General features: G+C 41.3%; 1 protein-coding gene across 1 annotated transcript in view; it reads right to left on the bottom strand.

Annotated features, from left to right (window-relative positions):
* Nucleotides 1-12461: 12461 nt before the first annotated feature.
* npy2rl (neuropeptide Y receptor Y2, like) overlaps nt 12462-27002 on the bottom strand; it is a 46011-nt gene continuing 31470 nt past the window's right edge. The window contains exons 4-6 of the mRNA XM_026369256.1: nt 24311-24476; nt 17052-17205; nt 12462-15542 (exon numbers count right to left, since the gene is read on the bottom strand). Of these exons, the coding sequence (XP_026225041.1) occupies nt 14967-15542; nt 17052-17205; nt 24311-24476 (896 nt within the window). The 3' untranslated portion in view covers nt 12462-14966. The remainder of the gene's footprint in view (nt 15543-17051; nt 17206-24310; nt 24477-27002) is intronic.

Genomic DNA, 27002 nt, shown 5'->3' with positions numbered 1-27002 from the left:
GAAAAATCTTTTTCTATCAAATTCAGAAAACTGTACTGTATCATTAAGTTGACGGCGGTCACAGAGAGGGAGGGTAAAAGCGAATTCATTGAACCTCCCTGCAACTTGATGGCCAATAAAACCCAGTCATTAAGCAATCAGCTGAACAGCAGAGGACTGACGCTCCGGATGGAGACTTGGCAGAGTCTGGAGACAGACGGGGCCTAAAACCAACATCGCTGGGACACAATGGAAAACAAAACAGCTCCGGTTCCAGTTGCTTTCACTGAGAATGACGTTCAGTTGCTTCCAATGTACATTCTCTCTGGTTCAAAAACTTCAAACAACAAAAGTCAAGTCAGTCACGACTAATGTGTCATGCAATTGTTCGGCTTTCTGAGCAGGAGTGTCTGCTGAGGACAGATACAGAAACTCTGCAGTCGTGACCGAGAAGGAGAAACAATGATTATTGAATTATTGATTTGTAAATTATTCCAAGCACCTGAGCAGTCAGACAGTCCACATTTCAAGTGTAGAAAGTTTTCAAACCGGCTACAAATCACTGTTAGTATAGCAGCCAGTTCCCCCTCCTTACGAGAACTGCTTTATGGAGGCAAATTTGATTGGAAAGTGATTCAGCATAATTACAGACAATAACCCGTAATCCAACTGATCAGTCTGATCATTGCCTGCAATTTGCATAATTTCCTGCACTTTGCTAAATTGGTTGAAAATGTTGACAGCTGAAATTAGCCATCTAAACCCCCCCGCTGCCTCTCAGAGAGGGTCAGACTCAGACACATGTAGACATCACACACACCTCTTAAGACTGAAAATGGGAGCAGGATAAAGTTGTTACCATGGCAGCCTGAAACTTTTCCGCATTACAGGTGAATCTGTGCTGCTGTGAATATCAAGGGTACTGGATACTGGAGCGCATGCTAGCGTGTTTGTGTGTCAAGTACTGCTTGACCTCCACAGATCCGTGGCCCCATCCAACGCTTTCGGAAAGAACTATTTAAATGTGAGCCAGACCACATCGCTAGAACCACTGCTGGATGTCAGACAGTAGCTGCTGTGGCCAAATGGCACCAAACCCCTGCAGCCCAGTTCAACCTGTGGTGGAAAACCAGTAACCAGAAGAAATTTAATAGTATTGTGTTTTATAGCAGAGAATATGAATTTCACCTAAATCCAATGTTTTGAATTAAACTAGCCAATATTATTAAAATACAACGATTACAACTTTTTACCAGCTACAAGTCTCAGTAAAGTCTCAAGAAGTCTCAAGTTTTGTAAATTTTAACTGTGAGAACAGCATAAAGTGTGAATCCTGCTGCTCACACTGATCAAAAGAGGAGTTAATCAAGCATCTGGCTCAAAGTAAAAGTGGTCTAGCTGACGTTAGCATAGCGCCAGAACTGCCGGCAAACAAGGTGCTGCTCTGCTCTTTGATTCCATCACAGTTTGTTTATTAGTTTGGTGATTTTGAGAAAAGCCATAAAATAATAATAATACGTAAAATAATATAAGTAACATGAAATGCATTGAAGACAAAATAGTATCCGAAATGATGATTCCAATGTTTGATGTTTACAGAAAAGCTGGACAAAAAGTTGTATTTGCCATGAAAGTGGCACCAGAAATGTAAATGTTTCTTAATATTCATCGCTGTTTCACATCAAACACAAGCAAGAAGCATGAATTACTTTCAATTAATAATATACAAACACTTTTATTCGCAGCCCCTGCACAATAAAACATTTTGTACCCAACTGGGAGACAAAAAAATGTTTGTGAAACAAATTAATTTGATAGCCAACACTTTGAAGGAGATTGGTTTTCTTACAATAAGTTCAACTTCAGTGTAGGTCAATAAATTTAAAGGACACTGAAGAGGATATCATCTGTCTCCTAATCTGAATGTAAGATAACTTTAAGTTGACGCTGTTAGAAATATCTCTCTAAATGCCAGGAAATTGGAACTTCTTCACCCCCCTGGAGATGTTTGGACAAAATGAAACAGGAGAACATAACAAGCAATTATATTTGGAATGAAGTGCTGGTACCGGAGCTATGTGACTGTTATTGACACAGCTGGAGTGTGTCCTTGAACAGTCCTAAAAGGCTGAAACTAGCAGCTGCTTATTAATTAAAGATGCTCGAGGCAACCCTTGGTGAAATGAACATGTAAATCAGGGCGTTCAAACTGTTCGCCTGCAGCCACATTCAGTATATGAGCCTTTAAAATAATTTGTGAACATTACCTAAATGCAGATTATATAATTTTATTGCATTTTGCTCAGTGGTATATTTTGTTGTGGGGTACTATGAACAGACAAATTGTCCCATTGAGCTACGAAATAGTAATTTTAGTTGTCGTCAGTAAATACACTTTAAAATATGAGCAAAAATATGAGGTTTGTCACAGTTAACATTTATTGACTGTGAAACTTTAGAACAGCACTTTGCTTCACTCCTACAGTACACACAGTCCCGGCGCTAAGACTACTTTCTGATTTTATGATGAAACAAAGAGCCAGAATAGTTCAGTTTTATGGGTCTAAGATATGGGAAATTATTTTATTTATTCTTGAAAAACACAAGCTGTGTTTTATTATCAAAGCGTGTTTGTCAAGAGCTGCAGGCTTGTAGATTTTACTCTCCAGTGCATCTGTCGGGGTAAAGAAAATACATCTAGTAGTAAAACTTAAAACAACACATGATGCCTTTCGACTTCATGATTTGAAATGATAAAAAATCCTTTAACCACCATAGAGGCAGTGGAGCTAAAAATCCATGGATGCCACTTTAAAACGTTTTTGGGGACACATCCCCTTTCATGTTTCACACAAACCTCGCTGAGTCTGCGGTCAGACAGGGTTAAACTGAACAGTGCCAGAGTTCACTGTGTATTGGTTGGTGTTTGTAAAGGGCAAATGAGCTGTGTTGCAATGTGTTTGGTGCCCCACTGTGTTTGACCGATCATGCATGTGTCTGCACATTTCTGTGTGAACTTCTGCGTGTGGTGACAAATTATTGATGTTTTCTTTGCTGCCCCAGTGTGGGACTGAATGACAAGTTTCACACTGAGCCGAGCCTGCGGGGACAGTTGTCGGCCTCGAATCAGACAGTGCAGAGCCAAACCAGCAGAAAAACACTCGCCTGGGGAAACTGACAGGACTCTGGTAAAAACAGCAGCAGCAACATGGAGTTACTACTACTACTACATGTTACTAAGGTGACAGTGTAATAATAGTAGAATTACTACAGAAACTGTGCTATTACTAGTTGTGGTGTTGCTTTTGGAAGGATCCACGACTTTGACACAGACTGAAATTTGAACAGCTGATGGATGAACTTGTCACTTGTGACTTTGGCGATGGTGTAACCTTTTCTAAAATAACATGATGTTGACATGTTTGCCTTTTAGTGAAATGTTAGCGACAGTTCTTTGATCTATTGCTGTGATTTGGCAAATACTGTACATAGATGGGTGTCTAAAGACTTGTTGTTAGTGAAATATCTAAGCATGTTTAATTGAGTACATAGACATTGGAATTGATGTTTGATGATAAAATTACATGTTCATAATCACGACTTCTGAACCTTTTTTCCAGTTGCTCTCTTTGCCATGATGAGGAACTGGGAGGATTCCTCGTGGATTCAAACTGGTTTCATTTCACAGTTTTTGAACTCAATACCATGAAAAGTAGGAACTTTAGGAATTTCATCTTTACCGATTTCTTACCACTAAATATTATTGTGGAGGTTTACAGGTTTTTTTTTTGCCAGTGTTTTCACTTTGTCATTGAAGATCAGTGAGTGTAGCCTGATAAGCAATTTAAGATTTTTTATCAGTTTAGAGGTAAATAAACATAAATCGTGCAAAAGGTGAATGGGTCTAAATGAAGAAACTGTCTGCAGAGATGTCAAGGGCACGGCATCCAATCAGCCACACACTATATATTTGGGACACTGCCTGACAGCTGGAGCGGAAAGAGATCTAGAAGTCATCAATCCTGCTTCTGTTCTTCTGTATTCCTTCCATTTATTGATCTAAAATTTTTAGAAAAAGTTTTTATCTAATGAAAAGTTAATCTATGGTGACAGCCAGATGAGTAGCAATGGCTAAAAGAGACACAGCAGGGAAACTGTTGACCTGAATTTCAATACACCATTAGAAAAATCCATTCTCCTGTAACCACATGAATCAGTTTGGGTTTTCTAACTCACTCTAGCATCAGAAGACAAGCATCAGTTCATATTTATTTATTTTTCTACTGATTATTTTAAGTGCATTGGAACATTTTTGCTACATTTTTGTGAGAGACGTAAATACTCACTTTCTGATCTCTGAAAAACCTTGATGTCATTTCTTAACGTTTTGCACTAATGACCACTTTGCCTCAATGATGAACTGATTACAAACCATAATTAATCGATAAAAATTCTTTGACATTTAAAAACACAGGAATTAAAGCCGAGTCATTCAAATAGAAGGACATCAACAAAACAAGTAAAAATTTGGACTTTTCTCTGTCACAGCACCTTACTTGGAGAAATATATATATTTTAAATTGCTGGTAGTAGGTACAAAAAAAATGTTCTTGATGTTTTAAGAACAGCAGCCTGAGTCACTAAACACTTTCTCTGCCGCATAGACAAATTATCACATTCTTTGATACCTCTCAAGGATGATCCTCTATCAAATCAAATCAAATCTGACATGAACAGAAGTGCAGGTCAAAGAGGTACGCTGAAGCTGCGGTGAATAGTAATAAACCACAGAGAGGTCAGTAGTTTCTTCTCGCGGCAGGAGTGTAAATTGATTTTCGCCCTTCGAAGGTTGCATTTTTACCTTTAGCTATGAAGTGGCTTGGTAGCAACACAATGTTAAATTTTTTGTACTATGCACTTTGGCTCTTCCTGTTCTGCTCACTTGAAAGGAAACAGTACAATTTGTCAGAGTCCTTCTCTTCTCTTTTCATGTAGACTTCAATCGACAGCAAACAGATAAAACGTACATTGAACTTTCAAAACAGGATTCTGTGGAAGCGAATAAAACAGATGATGACAGTGAGAGAGTTATGAATGAAGTAATAGAGGAATTTCATGAAAAGAAGCGTCAAAGTGAAGTGAAAGTGGAATAAAAAAGGGGAATCGGAGGTGTGTGACAGAGGCTGTATTGTTCTGTAGACAGAAGTGACTTTGTCTAAGGCTAAATCATAATCTTAGTAATAGAGTGTTAATATCCAACCTTACCACAGGTTAAATAATTGGAGGACATAAATGAAATGAAGCAGACCAAAAAGACTCTTTTAGTTTTATGGTAGTACCTTTAAAGACAGTTTCTGAATTATAGTGAGTTTGACTGAATAGCTACTGGCTGTCACAGCATGGTACTTTTTCCACATGTAGGGTTGTGGTTAAAAACACCAATTGGAGCTGAACTCAACCTTTCTGTCTGGGTTCACTTCCATTCAAGCCAAACATGGCTGACCAGACAAAGTTATAGCCCAACACATCCATACACTGATTAGTGCTGTATCGCCCTCGACGTTTGGTACCTCAAGTGGTACGTTTTGTACCTGTTAGGAATTTACACTTAAAACATTAATGTTTTATTTCTGCGATTAAGGTTTTACAATAAGTTAATAATTAGTATGTAAAAATACTTGATTTTAAGAGTTATCAGTATTAAGTACATAGGTACTGCCCAGTACTTGCTGCAACTTATACTTAAAGCCTTCTATGAAGAGATCTTTTCAGACTATCAAAAGCTAATTATGTTACTCTTCCAGCAGATATCTAATATATGTGGTGTGTGTTGTTTTATTGATAGGTCACAGTGCCTTGTTTAGTCCTTATACTTATTATCTGCTGTGGCCATTTTTTGATTTATTTGACACCTTCTATAAACAAATCCATCAGAAGTGATGCAATGCAATATTTGCACTGTATAAACAGACAAACAAAAATCCATGAGAAAAACTAGGGTTGCTTTTTCTTGCAAGTTGACTTAAAAATAGCAAAAGTATTGACTCTGCTGCCTCAGAAGTGATAATAAAACCTGTGTTTGCTCACAGTCACTCAGACCCTCTTTTCCAACACAGTACATTAAACCAGGTCAAAGCAGGATGCTCATCCTGGCACTGATACACTAAATGATCTTCTGAAATTGTCACTTTGCTACAGTGCAGTTCTCTCAATCCGTGACTCCTCTATTTCTCCCCCCACATAGTCAAACATGCACTTGTGGGAAATTGCTCGGCATCATCATAATATCCACCTTAATATGTTCAAGCTCAACCAATCCAACCCTGCAGCCTGTAATTCACTCGCGCCAGACAGCGCTGAGTCATTATGGATCAGACTGAAATTGGAATCCAGTGTTCGGTTATGAGGGTCAAAGTCACAGACTCTGCCTCCTAATACCAACTATTATCCTATCAACCAAATTCAACTGGGAATATATGGATTGAAATAAGCAATTACACTGTCTCCCCTGTCTCTGTCCATCTGCTCGGCCTCTTTCCCTGTAACCCACTGTCGTCATTCTCCTCTTTACTCCCCATGGTTTCATCTGTTTTCTGACTTCCTGATTTTCTTTCTCTCTTGCTGGAGGCAATAAATCTTGTTACATACGATATAGATTCAATTCCATTATATTCCAGCATATTACATACAACTTTGCCTTTCTACCTTAAAGGGGTGCATCGGATGCTAATATCACCATTTGCTAGATTTTATACATACATTGGGGTTTCCCTCCATGTGTACTGATCACATGGTGAACATATCATTTTCAATTTCACCCCAAAAATATGTCACATTGGGGTTTGTAGACATTGCCCCACCCTTCCAGGAGCTAGTGACTTTGTTGGTTATGACATTGTGATTTCGCTGGAGGTCATATCTTCCAAAAAACACTCTGTGGTAGAGTGTAGACCTCGCAGAGGGGGCATCGACGTGCCTCCAAACCAATGATTTCTGGATTATGTGCTACAGACAGGATGGGAAGTGGCTTGTGAGACATAATTCTCATAAATTTTTAACCAAATTATGTCAGAGGGACTCCATTTTAACTGCTAAAAAGCTGCATTTCACGGTACCTTTAACAATTATATGTTGCTTTATTCCAATTCTGCCTTTCTGAATAATCACATGATGGTAAGAGACACCGTGCACCAAAAAGCAGCTAGCTGGAATCTAATCCTGGCCTGTTGAGCTGCACTGTGGCTTACACTCAATAACTCTCTGTGTGGTTTTAATATAAAAAACATTCATTGTCCATTAGCTCTGTTAGGCTAAAGCATGGAGCACAGGTCCGACACATGAGAGAAAATACCAGAAAGTCTTCAAGTTGTTGAGAACAAATGCACATTTTCATTAGCACTGATTTAAATTTTCTAATCCTGCATTGGTTGAAAATGTTTTGATAGAAACTTGACTAGTGAAACTCTATTAAACTGATTTAATGGCATCAGCACTGATTTGGTTTGCATGTCGAGCACAAAGAACAAGCTACCAATGTAAAAATCTTCTCTACATCTCAACCCTAAACACTGTTTTAACATGTTTCTGTCCCTCCCTGGAGTTTCTCCCTGAAACTTGTTTGTTACTAAAGCCCCAGAATAGGTCATAGATTCTTATTAGATAATGAAACCAGGGATTTACACACTGTATAAACCTGACAAGTGTTATTCTCATTTCCTGTGTCATGCCCAAATGTCATTCTCTGCTCCTTTGTGTGGTGGAGATTGAGGTGCTTCTGTGCACACAGGGAAACATTAAGGTTTGATAGGTTTAGTGTCACAGTGGGAGTCTTGTGGTTGAGGCTGTATAAAGAAAAAAGTGTTGCTGAATGAGTCATTCAGCATGTGTTTGTGCACATTTAAATGCAATGAGTCACCCTGTGACTCAGCTTTTGTTAGATTGGAGAATAAGTCCCTGCACGGCGGAGTTGTTCTGTTTGGACGTCAGGTGCTTGTCCTGACTTCACAAATGAAGCTGCTCTGTCGGAAACTGAGGAAACGACGGCTGAATTCCAGAAGTTTAATCAGCTCTTCTAGCCTCAGAGAGTTTTATTATGACCTCTACATATCTCGTTAATAATGTACTGAGCACACACACACACACTGCTTCTCATCCAGTCTCTACATGTGGGACATATTGAGTACAGTGACCATAAATTTGCACCGTCAGGCTGAAGAGAGTGACAGTGTAAATAAAAATCAGTGCCAAAGAAGCTGCTGCACAGTTGCTCATTCACTCTCCCAAATAATTCTTCATGAATGTCAATTAAAACATAGCTGGGGTATATAAGTCTCACGGTGAAAATATTAAAAAATTGTATTAATTGATATTTTATTAATATGTTTAGGGAAATTCAAGGCTTCAGGGTTCATCGGACTCTAGTTTAAAGTACATTTAAATTAATTGCAATTAAAATAAAACTACATTTTTAAAGCTGATGATTCCTTTTGAAATTTGGAAATGAAAATAAAAAATGGACTATTAGAATTTTATTTTTCTGATCATCATTACCTCTCATGATGATGTCTTCACTGAAGGGAAATTTCAGTGTAATAACTTTAACTGAATGCTGTCAGTGTGAACAGTATATATTTTTTCTCTGAATAGTTTTATATGTGTTTGTTTCCCCACTGTCTACTTGTGTAATTATTACTCTCAAAGCTGAAGAGTCATGTGAAGGTAAATTAAGAATTTTGTATCTATGTTAAAAAATGTTACAAAAACCTCTAGAAATTGTAGTGAATTACATTTAGAAGAACATCAACTTTGTCTCAAGACCAATTAACTATTATATTGGTTCTTTGTATTCAGGGTAATTAAGTAATCAAATAATAGCCTGGTGTTGCAGCATTTTGACTGCAAAGACTGCTAGAATCTGTATTCATCTTGTGCTGCATTTGAAAAAGAAACTAAATATTTTATCTGTTTGATGCATATCAGGATTGAAAGTTATCCAAACTGTGGTCACTCCTGAGACCTGAATCCTCTCACTTACTGGATCTGTTGAGAATAATCTAATACTGTTATACTGGATAAATAAAATCCTGGAAAACTGTCTCAAAAAAAAATGTCTACTGTTTCTCAAACATACACACACTGGTCTCATATACTAGTGAAAATTCCTCATTTGCACTGTGCTTTAAAATTCATCATGGGAAACTGAATCTCAAGCAGACAGCTGAGGCACATCACTGTTCACACCTGTCTATGCACATTCATTTCCAAGATGTCATTTTCATCAACATACAGCATACAGTCAAACGGTCAACATGCTCGAGTGTCAGCACGCATCTTCCCTGCCAGTACAAACAGGCTCCCTGATGTAATGCAGTCCCTAGCCCCTAATCCTAGACTTTACCATCACAACTAAATGCCCGAACCATAACCTAAACTTTATTTAAGCCAAGTCCCAATTCTACTAATTCGTGGTAACATCAAACAATCACATAATTTTCCTTTTTTTATTTTGTAGGGTGAATCTCTTAATTCTATTTATTAAGGCTGTTGTTCCAGTACTCTAAAAATTAATGTCCCGGTGTCCACTAAAAAGGACGAAGCTGTCATCAGTAAGTCATCTGCAAAGAAACACATATTGATTCAGTTTCTCCGTGTGTTCTGGTCTGTTGTCATCTTGTTATCAGTGTGATCTTGGCAGCTCATATAATTTTGGACTGTGTCTATAAGGTTCTAAGCTGTCTGTTATTGCAAAGATTTCCAATTACAGTCCTTTCAGAAGGACACACACAGTAAGAAAGAGCTCAGAGGCGTGTTTGTGCTTGAGAATAATACATCTGTTGTTGGACATGGGTAAAGGCCAACAGTTTGTGCTTGGTTACAGTCTTTCACAGTCAATATTTACACAGAATTATACAATATACAACATTACAGCCATGTTACAAACAAGTTTACATTCATGTTTAATAAAGATCGAGCAGCATCTGTGTCCTCTGTTACAAACTTCACCAGAACATTATCAGCCATAAAATGAAGCCTTTTAATTTTTTTCTTTAAATAAATCAAACAACCTACAGTAAAAACAGTGGAGCAGTTTCTAAAAAAGGTTGATGTCATCTTGTTTGCTTTCCGTCCTCGATGCTTGCCTCATGCCGCAAGCCCATAATACCAGTTCAATTAGTAATTTTGACACCTGTTAGTTCATTCAGTAGCTCATTTGCTAGTTAATAAATCTGAAAGCTAGAGTCTGTAGATAACTTACTACCTTTGTTTTTTGATTACAAGCTTATCAGTAACCAAGATGGAATAAAGTGTAAATGTGTCAAATTCAAACTAATGGTACATTTTCTTATTCTTAACTGTATCGACATACATAGGTTATATTACCTTGACCATGTACATATGCAAGTAATACTTGCATGTGTGCTGAGGGTAATGCATTACTTGTGTAACTTTTCAGTTAGGAAATCATATTTATGTGTATATTTTGATAACATTTTAAATAAATACAACATCAAGGTCTGTAATATGACTAATGACTTGTTACAATAAAAAAAAAATGTTTAAATGTGGCAGTCTAAACAAAAAGTAATTTCATGGAGTTGGTTTAGCTTCCGGCTTTGTGAATGGACACATTTTTGGGCAGGTCCAACAGTGAAGTGGACTGAGTTACATTCATCTCATGAGAAGCCTGAGAAATGTCTTACAAATTAATATTTTTACTTCATAACAGGCCAAATCTTAGCTTATGGGTACATAAATGGGAAGACCCAAGAATAAGTAACTTTTTGTGTTACTTAATCCTTTAATGAGTAGTAATAAATAGGGTTGTGGCCTAATATGTATGGATTATTCAAGTGACTAATCTGGGGTTGCTCTTATATAAGAGCAGAGAACTTGGATAAGTAGTGAAAAATGCACCTTGGGAATCGTAGTTGACTTATTTCCTTCAGGTTTTTATTACCACAGGTTTGAGCCTTTCACTTTATACAAATACACAAATATTTTAGATTCTAAGTTTTTATTTTGTTATTGATGATTCAGCCAGAAACTTTTCATGTGAAATACTCGAAGCTCCAATAATTTGCCAATATACTGTAAGTTACTTGAATTCCCAGTAATGTGTCCATACACTTTGGGGATTCAGAGCAACCCAGATGACACCAAACTGTCTTTCTAGACCTCCATTAGTCCTGCTTCCATGTTGTTCAAAATTCACTGGTAGAAACGAAAATTCAGGGATTAACTTGAACCACTGTCACTCAACTAAAGCACATTATGGTATATTACTAAACATACTTTTAAGATTTTAAGTCGTTTTCCTACAAAATGGTGTAATGTTTGGTGGATACACTCAATTTTCACCCTACACTTACTTACCAAAATAAAACTCACATTTCTTACTGTTATCATCTGTTCATTCCTTAGAGGAAGACGCCTTTTCTGGCTATTTTAGGCATGCATTCACAGGTAATGAGGGCAGAGAGGAGACATGATGAGCTGAAATGAGGACGGGAAGAACAGCTGGAAAGGTTTAGTGGGAACAGAGGGATTGTGGGACTGCATGTCAGGCTGAGGCAGCAGCACAGCTCATAGACAGAGGATCCATTGGTTGAGAGATTTAAAGAAGACAAAGCAAGAGAAGAACAAATGGGCACAACCCCAACTTAATCTGCAGGTCGTTCTATCTGCTCTTATAACACTTGTTAGTTTGAAGCTTAGTCGGTTTGATTAACAGTTAAACTAAAAGCTGATGTAATGTTCATTCACAGTGTGCAAGGTTGTCACTGATCCTGCTGTGTATACACAAAACTAATATGTTGACACAGCTCCTGCCAGAGAGAAACTGTTGTAATTACAATTAGGCAATTAAATTAAATGTTCTTTGGTTTAAAAAAAATGTGAATGATGAATTTAATTTGCAAAGACCTAATTGTGCACATGTGAAAAATGATCTGAAAACAAGAAGCAAAGCTGTTGCAGATTTTCCTCCACAGCAGCTGATGATGTTATTTTGGTAAGAAATTCACCTGCAGTGTAGCAAGTACGCACTGCTGAGCATTAGATTTCGTCCTTTGAATGATCACAGACCAGCTACTTCAGCCTGTTAGCACCAACACGGCGCCATCAGAGCAGAAGCACACCATTCATTTCTATGAGAATATGGAAAGAACATGACGTTTTCAAATAACTGAAAATGACTCTGAAATCACACCTGAAATATGTGTATAAATCAAGAAACTGGACTCACAAGTACATTTAAGATCTGGGCTCCGCTTCATTTTCCACACTATATTTTCCCAAACAGAGCATTTTGGTTATACGTCCATGGAAAGGACAAATGTTACTTTTGGTTGGGTCAGCAGGTGAAGTGAGACTGTGGAACAATGAAATGAGCTAATATTGATTTTTTTAGACATAAGGACATTAAATATTTGCATTTTCCCTTTGGACAGCAGCACCATAATTAATTAAAGCAGTGTAGCATTTGGCCACACCGCCCCATTTACACTTTTCATTTCTCCATATTAAATGATAAATGTGGATTTAAAATGAAGGTACTAACCAAATGTGTTTCAATCCATTTTGAATGCTTCTTGAATGCATTTATTGGTCTTAATAAAAACCAATACTAGCATTAACCTTACTCAAGGTATTTCATTAGTAGTAAATATATAAACAGTCAAACATACAGACAAATATAAAGGCAGAAAAAACACATTTAATATTTTAATTGGAACATTTACCCTCCATCATTACCCAGAACTTGGATTTAGGATCACCTCCTGAGTATTGGGGTGTAGCGGAAACACAAGTAGAACCCATGCCAGTGGCCACACTGGTGGGACAATGAAACATAAATATGAGATAACCAAATATATTCTATTGCTTCATACATCCAACTAAAAAGAACAGCAAATACTGCTCCTGTCAGACTATGAGCTGTAACACTGGCAGTAAACTCCATTTTGATTGGCAGCTACATACATCTGCCCACAAGAGACTGAGTGAGGAGAGGTGTTGCCATCCTGGGAGTGCCTTTCATGGTAGACTGCTGCAAAAGTGCTTTGTGAAGTGTTTTGAGTTAACAGATTGATACCTGTGTGTGACCGTTGCCGTTTGTGGGACACATTGCCTTACACACTCTACCAGCAACGAATCACAAGCACCCCTGTTGGCCCCATTGTGAGATGCCTGAAAGACTCATTCCAGGGCCTAAAAACCCTGTGATCACCCAGTGTGAGTCTGAACAGCTGCATGAATGTGAAACTCATAAGGCATTCACTTTTGGAAACACTTAAAGAATTAATGTCTCAGTACTAATCATCCCTAAAAATACATAATAGAAAACTGATGTACGTTTGAAACGAGCTTTTATTTTGACGTGAACAAAGTTTAATGATGTCTTTCTTCACATTGTACGTTCGCGCTGATTAATGTCTGTGCTGAAGCTGAAATCAAAGTAGAACTCACAATGTGTGGAGAACCACTCAGCTGAGCGGGCGGCACAAATTTAGTTTGAGATTTTATATCACGCGTTTGAAATAACAACTCAGTCCTCGAGTGGTTTTAACAAGCTCATTTCATGTCACACGAAGACGTCTGGAAAATGCAATCTGGCTTCGTCCTGCTGTGAGTCTGGCAGCTGTAAAAATATGGGCGTGTCGTAGGTGCCAAAATTAAAAAAAAAAATAAAAACAGCAACCGCTTGAGCTTTTCCTTGAAACATTCATCTGTCTGCTTTTAAGTAAAGATCTTTTCTGCGGTGTCTCGCACTAAATAGCGGCCTGTTCATTTAGAAATCTCTTGCAGGGACAAGCTGTCTTTTTTTTGCCTCATTATCCCACATTTCACTCCTTTGCTTCCTCCCACTGATCCTCTCATCCCCGTTTCCCTTCTGCCCCCTTCCTCTGTTTCCTTTTCTATCTGTCATCTTCCAAATAAATTAAAATCACAGTGTCTCCTTTTTAATCCAGATCATTTGTCTTACTGAATGCGCTCTGCCTTCTTTCGCAAATCTCAATCATCATGTCTTGCATCTTCAATCTGTCCACCTCTGTATTTTCTGTTTTATACTCTGGTTTAACATCTGGTTTTCTTCATAGGATAATCTACATTAAACACACATTTTTATTATGCAACTGTCTGAGATTTCACAAAGCTTGCATCATGCATTCTGTTCCTCTTGTGCTTCATTTTTTTGTTGTTGAGCTTTTTGTTCACCTGACAAAACAAATTCTTTTTGAACAGTTCCCAGTGACCTCAATCAAGCTCACATCCTCGATCCCTCCTGATCCTGGCAGTAAAGGATGCTGCTGTGACCACTGCCTCATTTTAAGCCACTCTGGGATAAATACACGAGTTAAATGCTTGACATGTGGAAATGAGATGGAGTAAAGCCCTATTTTGACAAGATTTGCATTTGAGTTTTTCTTCACTGTCGAGAAAGCAAATCTTTTTGAAAAACAATCAAACGTCAAACAAATATCAAAGCGATTTTGTTTCAATGTGGCAACTTGCGAAACACTCCCTCTTTCAGTGTCATAAATCATTTTTTTCATTTCAGCAAATCCCTTTAAAAACCGTCCTTTAAGTGCCAGAGTCATGATGAGGTCACATCCTCAAAGCGACAGCGCTTCGATTGGCCGAGAAGGCCTCGAGTCATTCAGCAGCGCGTCTCCTGTCATTCATCTGCTTCCAATCCCTTCTTGTCTATGCCTCCTCTATTTTTGTACTTCCAAGAACTCTTTAATCCCCCAGTCGGCCTCCTCTCATTGCATTGTTTCTATTTGCTTTCACATTTTTTTATCTCCCCTCTGTTTCTGTCTCTGTGTGTAATCTTGCTTTCTAATCAATTCTATTGTCTTAGAGGGAACATAAGATCTCCTCACAGTTATTTTCTTTCCCTTCCTGCCTCTGTCATCTCTCCATCTTTGTCTTGTCATCTCCTCCTTCCTCGCCTCCATCCTCGGCACTTTTACCTCCTCAGGCTCTCAAACGTCAGTGGCATTGAGGTGGGTCGACACCACATCCTGGGTTTCTAGCACGATCTTCTTTGCCCTCCCTCCTCCTCCCACCCCAGCAGGGTGAATACTGTCCAGTCGCCCACCCCTCCCTCTCTCTCCTCCCTTGCGACACTTGAAAACGGCAAGGAAGGCGGCGCGGTAGTTGCGGTTCATCCAGCCATACAGCAGCGGGTTGGCGAAGGTGGAGCACATGGCGACCACGTGGAAGATGGTGTACAGCAGGCGGAAGTCACGCATGTCCAACACGGTGTTGTCAATGTCAGTGGCTAGCTGGAAGGCGTGGAAGGGCAGCCAGCTGACGGCAAACACCACCACCATGGTCACCAGCATTTTGGTGGTCTTGCGACGCCGGCGGTGGCGCTCAGAGCCAGCGATACTGTTGCCACCGCTCTCTGCAGGACTGACATGGCCGCGCAGTTTGGACCAGATGCGAGCGTAGGCGAAGGAGATGATTGACAATGGCAGGAAGTACTGAAGGATCAAAATGGAGATACTGTAGATGGTGCCATCTGTGCTTTTACCGGGCCACTTCTCTGTACAGACCTGTGACAAGGCAGACGAATGGAAACAGATGACTGGTTTAGCATATAATATTTTAAAGAATATAACTTTATAGTGCAAAAAAGAAAGCAAGTCAGAGTAATTTTTCCAATACTCACCTAAATTCTTAAGAAAACTCACGGAACTATTAAAAGGACATTGTCTGGGTTGCTTTACTGAGTGCAGTTGCAAAACAGTGTTTGTGTATTTTTGGCAACTATTTGAATTCAACTTAATTTTCTGTCACCATCTTTGTTTTTGTGGAGAAGAAATTTAAATTCATCAGAAACAGAGTAAAATTGCAGTTTTCAGGGATAGAACCAGATTGTTTCTGACTCCCACCAGGAGTGTGAAGAATAGGTCAATGTAAAGATGACCCTACAAGTTAAATCACCTAAGCCATGTTCTACTTTGAAGGGTATCCAGAGAGAAGTGCTGGGACTAACATGAAAGAGGTCAATCACAGCAAAGGCCCCAAGTAGTTCTCAGAGCATCTGTCAGCTCTGAAAGAGGTTAAAGGTCTACAGAACATTTAATCTCTTTCAGCTTTTAGTTTTGTGGCCTTCAGCTGTAGGGTTTTGGTCCACTCTTAGTGGTCTTATAAGTGCTGTTTTTAACTACAGTAGGAAGTGGTTTTCAAAGAGAAACCTCAAAAACCCACCATAAGCTACCTCTTCAGCCCCTACAACATCTACAGCAGCAATCAGTTATTTTTTCTCAGGGGTTTGATAGAAGTCAATGTTGATATGCTAACAGTTGTTTTCAACAGTTAGCAAAGCAGTAAAATGAGCAGATCAGGTGGCCGTAGACACAACTTAAGATGGATAATATGTGGTATAAATGCATGCATGTGTTAACACATTAACAATAACTTTGTAGCTATCTGTTAATACTGTGTTTGTTACTTGTTGCACTGCCCCCAAGTGACCAAAAATAAGAAATGATGGAGCTTTAATTTTTAGTTAGATTGATGATTTTAGATAGAAATAGGTTTTCATGAAAAAACTATGTTCTGAGTTGAGATAATACCAGATTGGTTTACATTACATGTAATATTATTCTGTTTTTTTTTTTTATATATATTTGTTTTTATATTTGATTGTGTTAAATTTGATTAATAATTAGGATATTTATATGGAGGAAGTAAGTTCTGCTTTAGTTAATACAGCAAATTAAAAAGTAAAAGATTTTAATAAGAGAAAGGCAAATAATTAAATAATAACACAGATAAATAATTCTAAGATGCGAGCATTGAATATGTTTAATAAGAAAAAAAGGACAATGTGTAACATCACAGAAAATATGAGAAGGTTACAATGTTTTCTAGACAAACAAAAAAAGATAGTGGATCAAGAACCAATGGGAAGAGGAAAGAAGGAGGAGGGAAGGTTGGACAGAGGAGAAGTGGCAAGAGAACCAGTGGGGATCAAAGAGAAGGGTGAAGAGGGTGCTCAACGGGCTGATATAAATGTGTGACATGTTTGGTTCTGAAGGATGGATTTACACGAGTACCTGTATTGTTTGTCCAGGCCCCAGAGTGAAGGAGCCGTACTCTCTGAAGATTGCCAGAGGGCTGGCAAGCACGGCACTCAGAACCCACGTCAACGCTATCACCCCGAAACACACGTCTTTACGCATCCTGGTTTCCAAGTGGTACACGATACACCTGACACACACAGCAACACACATCACTGTTAGAACATTTCCCTCTGAGATGTAGAAGAAGCGAAACACCAACAGACAGTGTGTTTACATATAATATAAAAATAAAAACACTTTGCATGAAGGTATGATTTATTTATGCACATTTATTGCATTTCTGCATTCAAACCTTCAAACCAAAGCACACCTATTCATCAAATGTTCTTGGCTGTTCTCCCATCAGAGCTGTAGATATTTGGTGAATGTAACACAGTAGACATGGTGGATTGCTTCTTTTTTCTTTATGTCAAAATTATCACAACTTGGAAACAATGACATAAATGTTGTTAATGGTGTCTGATCATTTAACTACAGAAACTACAGCGCAGGTTTGGAGATCATATTGAATAGTACATAGAAAGAAAGACACAATCATGTTTCAGTAATTGCAAGCAAAGCTCATCTTCAACCTGTAGGTGTTTTTCTGGACGTACCATCCAGTAGAGTGAGAAGAAGCAGAGGTAGAAATGTGTGGGTTGATGACTGACATGCTTCGTTGTGCACTGATCACAAAACAAACCTAAATGTCTGCAGCCATAGCTCCATTACAGCACACTTACTAATAGACATAGTAATGCTTTGAGCTAATATCAACATGCTTACATGCACATACTGCAAACACAGGTCCTCCAATGGCTGTCATGATTGCAGTCATATTACTGATACATAAATATATGAATCCTATGGTTGGAGTAGTGTGAGAGCATGAAAGTCAATGTGCGACAAACCAGCAATGAGCAGAGAACTGAGGGGTGCTTTTAAAACAAAGGGATGCACAGGTGAAATGAGTCAATAATTAGTCCAGACTGGAGAGTGGGGGAAGAGGAAGTCCATATATGGTGTGGCAGGAGGGTGAGACACAGAACCAAACATAACAGACAGGGGCAGAGGGAGGAATCGTAACAGAACCCCCCCGGCAAGGGGCGGATCCCAGACAGCCCCAAACAAACTAGGACGGGCGGGGGGAGGGAGGCCCGGAGGAGGGCCCGAAACACCAGACCGGGCGGGCGGAGGGAGGCCCGGAGGAGGGACCGGGCGCAGCAGACCAGGAGTGCCTCCGGCGGACGGCCAGGAGGCGGCAGACGGACCAGGAGTGCCTCCGGCGGACGGCCAGGAGGCGGCAGACGGACCAGGAGTGCCTCCGGCGGACGGCCAGGAGGCGGCAGACGGACCAGGAGTGCCTCCGGCGGACGGCCAGGAGGCGGCAAACGGACCAGGAGTGCCTCCGGCGGACGGCCAGGAGGCGGCGAACAGGACTGAAGAGACGACGAACCAGAAAGCCGGGCCTCGGGCGGACGGCCGGGAGGCGGCGAACAGGACTGGAGAGGCGACGAACCAGAAGGCAGAGGCGACGAACCAGAAGACAGAGCCTCGGGCGGACGGCCGGGAGGCGACGAACCAGAAGGCAGAGACGACAAACCAGAAGATAGAGCCTCGGGCGGACGGCCGGGAGGCGACGAACCAGAAGACAGAGCCTCGGGCGGACGGCCGGGAGGCGGCGAACCAGAAGACAGAGCCTCGGGCGGACGGCCGGGAGGCGGCGAACCAGAAGACAGAGCCCGAGACCCTTGAGCCGGCTGGAGAACCGGGGACCGGAAAGCCAGCCGGAAAGCAGGCCGAGGACCCCCAGGCCGGGGGCCAGCACACGACCCACGAGGCAGGAGACCCCTAGGCGGACTGCCGGATGGCGAGCAGAGAGCCGGGGAACAGCAAGACGGCTGAGGACTCCCGGGCGGACCGCCCGGCGGCGACGAACAAGGCTGGGGAGCCCCGGGCGGACTGCCCGGCGGCGACAAACAAGGCTGGGGAGCCCCGGGCGGACTGCCCGGCGGCGACAAACAAGGCTGGGGAGCCCCGGGCGGACTGCCCGGCGGCGACGAACTTTGAGCCAGCTGGAGCTGAGGGGCCAGGACAGGAGCACAGTTCTCAGGGGCCCCCCAAGGAGACAGGAGCAGGGTGGTGGTGTCCTCATTGTCATCCCACCACATCTCCTGGGGTGACAAACAAAGTTCAAAGTTAAGGGACGGCGGCGACGGCCTCTGCGTCGACCCGTCCGAAGACTGAAGAGACGGCGACGACGGCGACCTCTGCGTCGACCCGTCCGGAGACTGAAGAGACGGCGACGACGACCTGTGCGTCGACCCGCCTGGGAACCCGGCGGCTGCAGGGACCGGAGCAGCAGCTGACACCAGAGCAGCGGTGACTGCAGCAATAAAGGTGGCTGCAACTGCGGCGACAGCTGAAGGCCCAGGAACAGAAGCCGGATCCGTGACAGGAACAGAAGCCGGATCCGTGACAGGAACAGGAGCCGGATCCGTGACAGGAACAGGAGCCGGATCCGTGACAGGAACAGGAGCCGGATCCGTGACAGGAACAGGAGCCGGATCCGTGACAGGAACAGGAGCCGGATCCGTGACAGGAACAGGAGCCGAGACCAAAGCAGCCTGGGCTGCGGGACCAACAAAAGCAGCGGGAGCTGCGGGACTAACAAAAGCGGCATCGGCTGCTGGACTAACAAAAACGGCATCGGCTGCTGGACTAACAAAAACGGCATCGGCTGCTGGACTAACAAGAGCAGCGGGAGCTGCGGGACTAAGAGCAGCAGTAGCTGCAGAACCAACTAAAGCAGCACCGGGGGCTGCGGGACCAACAAGAGCAGCAGTAGCTGCAGAACCAACTAAAGCAGCAGGGGCTGCGGGACTAACAAAAGCAGCAGGGGCTGCGGGACTAACAAAAGCAGCAGGGGCTGCGGGACTAACAAAAGCAGCAGGGGCTGCGGGACTAACAAAAGCAGCAGGGGCTGCGGGACTAACAAAAGCAGCAGGGGCTGCAGGACTAACAAAAGCAGCAGGGGCTGCGGGACTAACAAGAACAGCTTCGGCTGCACGACTAACTAAAGCAGCATTAGCTGCAGGACCAACAAAAGCAGCAGTAGCTGCAGGACTAACTAAAGCAGCTTCGGCTGCAGAACTAACTAAAGCAGCTTCGGCTGCAGAACTAACTAAAGCAGCTTCGGCTGCAGAACCAACTAAAGCAGCTTCGGCTGCACAACCAACAAAAGCAGCACTAGCTGCAGGACTAACAAACGCTGGGGACCGGGGAGTACTGGAGGAGGAGAGCAAGGGGGGCTCACTGGGTGAAGAAGTTACAGAAAACTTTCTTTTACAGGACCTTAGAGCGGCCATCACTGCTTCCTTGAGGTCCTGAAACTCAATGTAGCTCATCAAGTAGCCTTTCTTAATAAAGGTCTTGATGGCAACAGTGGAAATGGCCTCAACCCCCGCTAAGGTCTCACTTGAGTCTAGCCACCCCACTAAATACTCCGCACTACAGAGTAGATCCAAAAACTCCTCCTCGAGTATGTCCGCCAGGTCCCCATACCTCTCAAACCTGGGACAAGGAGGAAGAGGGAAGCGACCAGTGGCGGAACGGGGTGATTCCATGGTCGCTGATATGGCTGGTTTGTTCTGTTACGAACTGACTAACGGGACCAAACGGGTATGAACAAAAAGATACATTTATTGACAAAAAGGGCAGGGGACACAGGGAACTAACAAACACTAACAAAGTATCAAATAAAACACCCAAAAACGCTGGAACAACATACAAACAAAACCATAACCCAATATACAAAGTAACAACTGAAACTACACACTAATGTGGACCAAACCAACGGACAAAGCAGATGTACTTACTTGAAGAAAAATCAAGTACCGGTAAATGATAATAATCTTATAAACACAGAGTCTATGTCATGATTCTTATTGGAGAAACACCAGCCAGGTTGGGAACAGATGGGCGAATGCAATTAAACTGTTTGTTGAAACACAGCTTATTCTGAATGCAGACAAATGATGGCTGAGAAAAAAATTAGGGGGGTGAAGCCAGACTCAGAGTAGAGATCAATAGGCAGAGTAAGCAATCAGCTTTATTGATATATCACACTTCAACCACAAGGGAAATTCAAAGCAATTTACATAAGCAAAGAAAAGTTGTACAGCAATTAAGGAATAAAACATCTCTAACTCTTTATACTGTCTGAAATGATTAAATGTTTATTTGTTGCTGCTGAAACTCAGATGTGAATTCATTAAAATACAAGATTTCATACTTAGATTATTATCTTTAAAGCTCTGAAATCAACTTTTTAGTTGCAAAAACACTTCAGTCCTGTCTTGTCTTTATTTAACTGAGTGAAATTTTATTAATTACATCTCACTGACACAAGAATGACCTGTGCTAGAGGAAAACACGGAGTCTGATGAATTTCCGCTAAAGTGATTATGACAATTTGCATAATAGTTTCTGGTCATTTCAGTCTGGACCTAAATAGTGGATCAGCTCACTGAGCCATGCTGCCAAAGTGGTGAAGAGTAATAAAATAAACTTCACAATCAAGAGTTTTCTGACTCTGAAAAACTTTTATTCCATCACGTCTTTCATTCCAAATAGACGCCGGCTTTAATAATCGTCTCCTCGATCTACCACAAGTAAAAAATCTTGGCTGCAGCTTATTCAGCACAACAACAGTGCCGACAAGCAGAAGAAAAAGTGAACTTATTACACTGGTTCAGGTTTATTGTTCCAGCCTCCAGTAAGCGTTAAAATTGACTCTGAGACTCAGCTACAAAGCTGTAAATGGCCTGGCGGCACAATGTGCTTCAGCATTGCTCGCTATATACAAGCCAATTGGGTCTCTTTGGTCTTCCGGCAGCTGTCTGTTCATTGTTGTGCAGATTAGATCAAAAACTTTGGGAAAGCTGCTTTTAGCTTTTACATTCCCGACTAATCTACAACCCTGAGAGAAAATCTGAGATGTTACCTCTTTACAAGTCAGATTTTTCTATTTGGGTGCATGTATACATGGGGCAGGGTTTTCTTTGTATGACACAGCAGCGAGCGTTGGGTCGATTGGATGGACTGCTGAGTCCTAATCTGAGAGAGCTGAGCCAGCTCCTCAGGACAGGACATGGCAGTCCAACTGCACCTGCAAGAAGACAAGGGCCACTCGTTACTCGAACCTCGTTAAATACAGGAGGTGGTCTCAGGCATGATCTATCACCCTCCACCCACTTACAATGCACCACTAGCAAGACGGTTTTACAATAATTAACACTGTGTCTCAGGTGGTCACAGTGACTCTCATGAAGGCCAGGTAAAACATCTTTTACCATCAAAGGGTTAACGACTGGTGACTTCACAGGGGTTACAAACCTGCGTTTTCAGCCAGTCAGTCAGAACTGATGAAGCCTTCTGGGTAAAAATGTCTTTTTAGGTGGTTTCGGGACAATTTTTGATGTGCACAGGAAAAAGATAATGACAGTATTGTTGTATACTTCTAAAAACTAGAAAAAAAATACTTAAATATATGTATATATGTTCAGATTGGACTAGTTATGACTCAAAAAAGGAGTGTGACTTGAGGTGATTAAGCTCAAACAGTGACATGGTTCACTTACTTTCAGTTATAACAATTTGGATCAGTTTTTTATCCATCGCACAAATCCATAAATAGTCTCTTCAAATTAGGTTAAAGTATCATAAACATTTTGACACTATTCTCCCACAGTGCCAACAGAAACACCAGATGCTCATGTTGAAACAAACAAGTTATTTTTTTTATGATTTTTAAAGTGTATTTGTCAGGAGCCATCTGTCAAAAACATCTATTTCAAACAGACAGGAGATACTTTGTTCCAGATATCCATCTGCAGTCCCTGGACAGGTGGTGGAGACAAAGGACAGAAATAATGACAGAAAACTGATTGTAGATGCTGGTGAGAGTTCCAGGGACATCTCAAAGGACTAAATGTGTTTTAAAAGAAATGTTCAAAGTTTGCTGCTTTATTAGAACTTTGTTTAAATCCTAATCACTTAATCATGCAAGCAAACTTTTAATATGTGAACACAACTCTTGGCGTAGTTCATTAATGTTCTGTTCAAATCCCACAGGTGAGTCATGAGTTAAAGTTTTCTGCAGACCTGCACAAGTCGAGAAACTTTAAAATCAGCTTTGCCATGTTGAAATTATGGAAATAAGCCAGTGCCCAAACCTCACCACACTACTTCTCTTAACACCTACACTCAAACTTCCAAAACAGCAGCAAGCCAAAGCCTAATTGTACAGGTAGAGGTGCAGCAAGGGCACAAGAGTGGGCACCATTTGCATGCGAAACTTTGCTATAATCCTCTTTTCCTGAGAACAGTATTGTTAAAGTGAGAATGAATTTTAGATTTAACTTTTTTTTTGTCATTTAGAGAAGTAGCAGCATCAGCAGATGGTGAGGTGAAGGTAGAGGTGCAGAGTCCTGCTCGTGGACACAAACTGATCAAACCTTTGACCTTGTATTTGTTCTAAATAGTCTCTAGTTTGTGTAAACTGATATCATCCATGTACTGATATAGCTAAAACATGCAAAACAAATTACTTAATCTAAAAATATACAGTATTCCTTGCTTGGTTTTGATGCTTGGTTGAATATAATGTTTAAAAGGTACAAACCAATATCATGACCAACATTATGTGCAACACTACTGTGCCTTGACTGAGTCAACCTGTAGTTAAATGTAAATATACATCGAACCTTTCACAACTTGCATAACCTACTGTACATCTCTAATGTGAACATGTGAACACTCAGAATTTTAGGCCAATGTGTTCCTTAAATCGGCACATTCCTTGATGCTCTCTTCTCCATGTGTGCATAAATGCAACATGTTGACTGGCTGTAGTGTGAGATGTGTGTATGAAGAGTTTTGATGGTGGTTTTCTATGTATATTGTTTTCTAAAACTAATAAGGCCAGTGTGTAGACCAAGTGTAAGGAATGGAACAGCATGTTTGTTCTCTCCAAAACTGCAAATGTTAGCATGTCTGGCTAATTATAACTTAGTATTAACAGTCGAGACACTGCACCAGAAACGTTCCTTCAAGTAAGCTTGGTCTACCATAACTAATTATGTCACAGCTTAGGTAGTGGTCGACTTGTCAGCCATTGTGTGTGGCCCTTTAACATGAACCTCCTCCTTGCTCCAACAGTTGATTTGTGCCCAGCATCATGCTCCACTCACCTGTGGCGGTCCAGGGCGATGACATTGAGAGTCACTGTAGAGACGTGCACGGCAAGTCCCTGGGCGTAGGGCAGCAGAAAACAGAGGGTGCTGCCGAACTTCCACTCTCCCTGCAGCGTGTAGACGAGGGTGAAGGGGAGGCACAGCGTGTTCACCAGCAGGTCGGCTAGAGGTGAAGAGAGTTCAGTCAGGACAAGTTTCTGCAAAAATGCACTGAAACAAAAGTGGAAATTAGTCGTTAATGTTTGGATTTCAAAGTCGATGCTCGCTGGTGTTTTGGCAGAGCCGTCTCATGTAACATTTATGAACTGACTTTATTCCTCTGAACACACATAATGTTTTCTGCTGAAGTGGAAGCATTTGATGTTAGATGGTAACAAACTGCTGATGCTGCGTCCAGGCTGCAAAAAGGAGGAATAGGGGAGAAGAAGCTTTTAATCACCTCTTCCCTTTTTCACTGCTTCGCGTTTTCCGTTTGAGCCATTAAAAGAGGAGATGAGACCCACAGGTGCGTTTTCATCAGCAACGCAATATTTCTGATAAAACATCTTGTGAGCGTTGAATTCTCCCAGAAGGAGAAGATTTCTTCCAGAGATGGAGACACGCTCAGTTTTATTTTTTAATGAATAACTTTCAATCAGTAATACTAATGGTGTAATACTAAACTGCTGGCAACTAAACTTAAACATTACTCTACATTAATAATGTAATAATGTTTAAACTTAGTGGCATTTGACCACAAAATCTGCTAATCATCTGGGGTCGTCACTGAGGATCATTTAAACTTTACTGGCCACATCTTCTCCATCTCTCAGGCGCTCTCTACAACATCAGAAAGATCCTCTCCTTGTGCAGGCATTTGATTACTGCAGTGCCCTAACAGGGCTACCATCATGTGCATCATTAAACCGCTCTGTATGATCTATCACTGTCACTGTTCGTATCCCTGTATCAGCTTCCAAATTATTCCTCTCCCCCCACTGTGCTCTGCCAAATAACCCGTCAGGTCATCCTCTTCGCAAGCTTTGGAGTTCGGTGGTCCTACAATGGTGGAACAAGCTACCTCACAGTGCTCGCTCAGCAGCCTCACTCACAATATTCAAAGAACCATTGAAGATGGAAGTCTTCTGTACTTAAAATGAACAGAAGTTACAGAAGAAGTACCCCTATTTGGAACAAAACTGAAACATTCCTACTCATGTCAAACACCGAACAGAGATTCAACATATTGTTGGAAATACAGTTCTTAATTGCAACAATATCTGAGAAAATTGGTACCACTCTCATATCTATGTGGTAAATATGAAGTTAGATTAGACAGATAGTTAGCGTAGCTTAGCTTAAGGGTTGGAAACAAGAGGAAATAGTTAGTCCAATTTTGTCCAGCGTTAAAATCTACCTACCAGCATCTCTAATGCTCCCACAGTATGTACAACAGTACGTTATATCCCAATTGTTGGATCCAAACAAAGAATAGATCAGATATTATTGGCCAAAGCCGAGCTAGTTGTTTCCTGGTTTCCAGTTACCAGTTCAAGTGCATTTCTCAAAATGTGAAGGTTTTCCTTTAACAATGTACAGTAGTACTAACAACCTCAACAAATGAACAAATCTTCACACATTCCCTTCAAGATTTTACATTTTCAAATTTGTTGCGTTTGTGTGTACAACCCTGGTATCTCACTGGAGTCAAGAGAAAAAGTGATGATACAGTTAATGTTGGCAAATATATTGTCATAAAAATACTGCACAGTAAGACAAAGAGACCGACAGATCCTCACAATAGAACTGTTTATTTTTACACAAAACCAGTCTTACTTTGAGTCGAGGCCAAACCAAACCCACCAACAAAACATTGAGCAAAGATCCAAATGGGTAATAAGCAATAAAAACAGGGGAACACTGGAAGGGCACAAAGAATGGTAGGTGGAGCAAACACAACAGAAAATCTGGCACAGAGTACGAGAGAACGTCCGGTGTTTATACAAAGTGTGGAGACAAGATGGAACCCAGGTGTTTTTGGGTTGGTGCAACAGAGTCAGGTGAGAGAACTGGAGGGAAAACCGAGCAGAGGAAGCAGGAGGGGTTAGGCAGAAAGAAAAAAGGCGAGGGCACCTGGTGGCCGAGCTCTAAAACCAGCAGAGATGTGGTTTTTGTGCGATTCTGGGGTTTAAACACAATCATCCTCCTAGAATCCTAGTCCTGTCAGTCAAAAACGGACACCTCTGTATGTCTCATTTATTAAATCAAAGCTGTAACATACAAAGAGGAACACTTGATGAACACAAGTACACTCCAAGAGCCAAACACCACATCTCTCTCTGAGATCTTGATTTATTTCTCTCTCACCAGATAATTGAAGAGGCATCACGCCGGATCCATCTCAGCGGTACGTTTGATGTTCAGTGGAGTCACTTTCATGTTGCATCTCCCCAAGTAACAAGTTTGTCAAGTGACAAACTGAAGTGGGAGGTAAAGAAATGTGAAACCACACAGAGCGAAAGCACAGATCTGATCTCGGTTAAGCCAGACGAACCACGGCCACATACACAAACAGAGGAACCTTTGCTGTCTGTGGTTCCAACATTTAAAACCTACAAACACATATCAAAGTTGTGAATAGGCTCTTTAAAAATCGGACTGGGAGCAGCCAGAAACACTGATGCTCTGTTTGTTGTCTGACAGACAGACG

This window comes from Anabas testudineus, chromosome 18 (assembly GCF_900324465.2).
Source record: "Anabas testudineus chromosome 18, fAnaTes1.2, whole genome shotgun sequence".
Lineage (NCBI taxonomy): Eukaryota > Metazoa > Chordata > Actinopteri > Anabantiformes > Anabantidae > Anabas > Anabas testudineus.
Note: the sequence above shows the minus strand (reverse complement) of the source record. Positions and strands in the feature narration are given on the sequence as shown.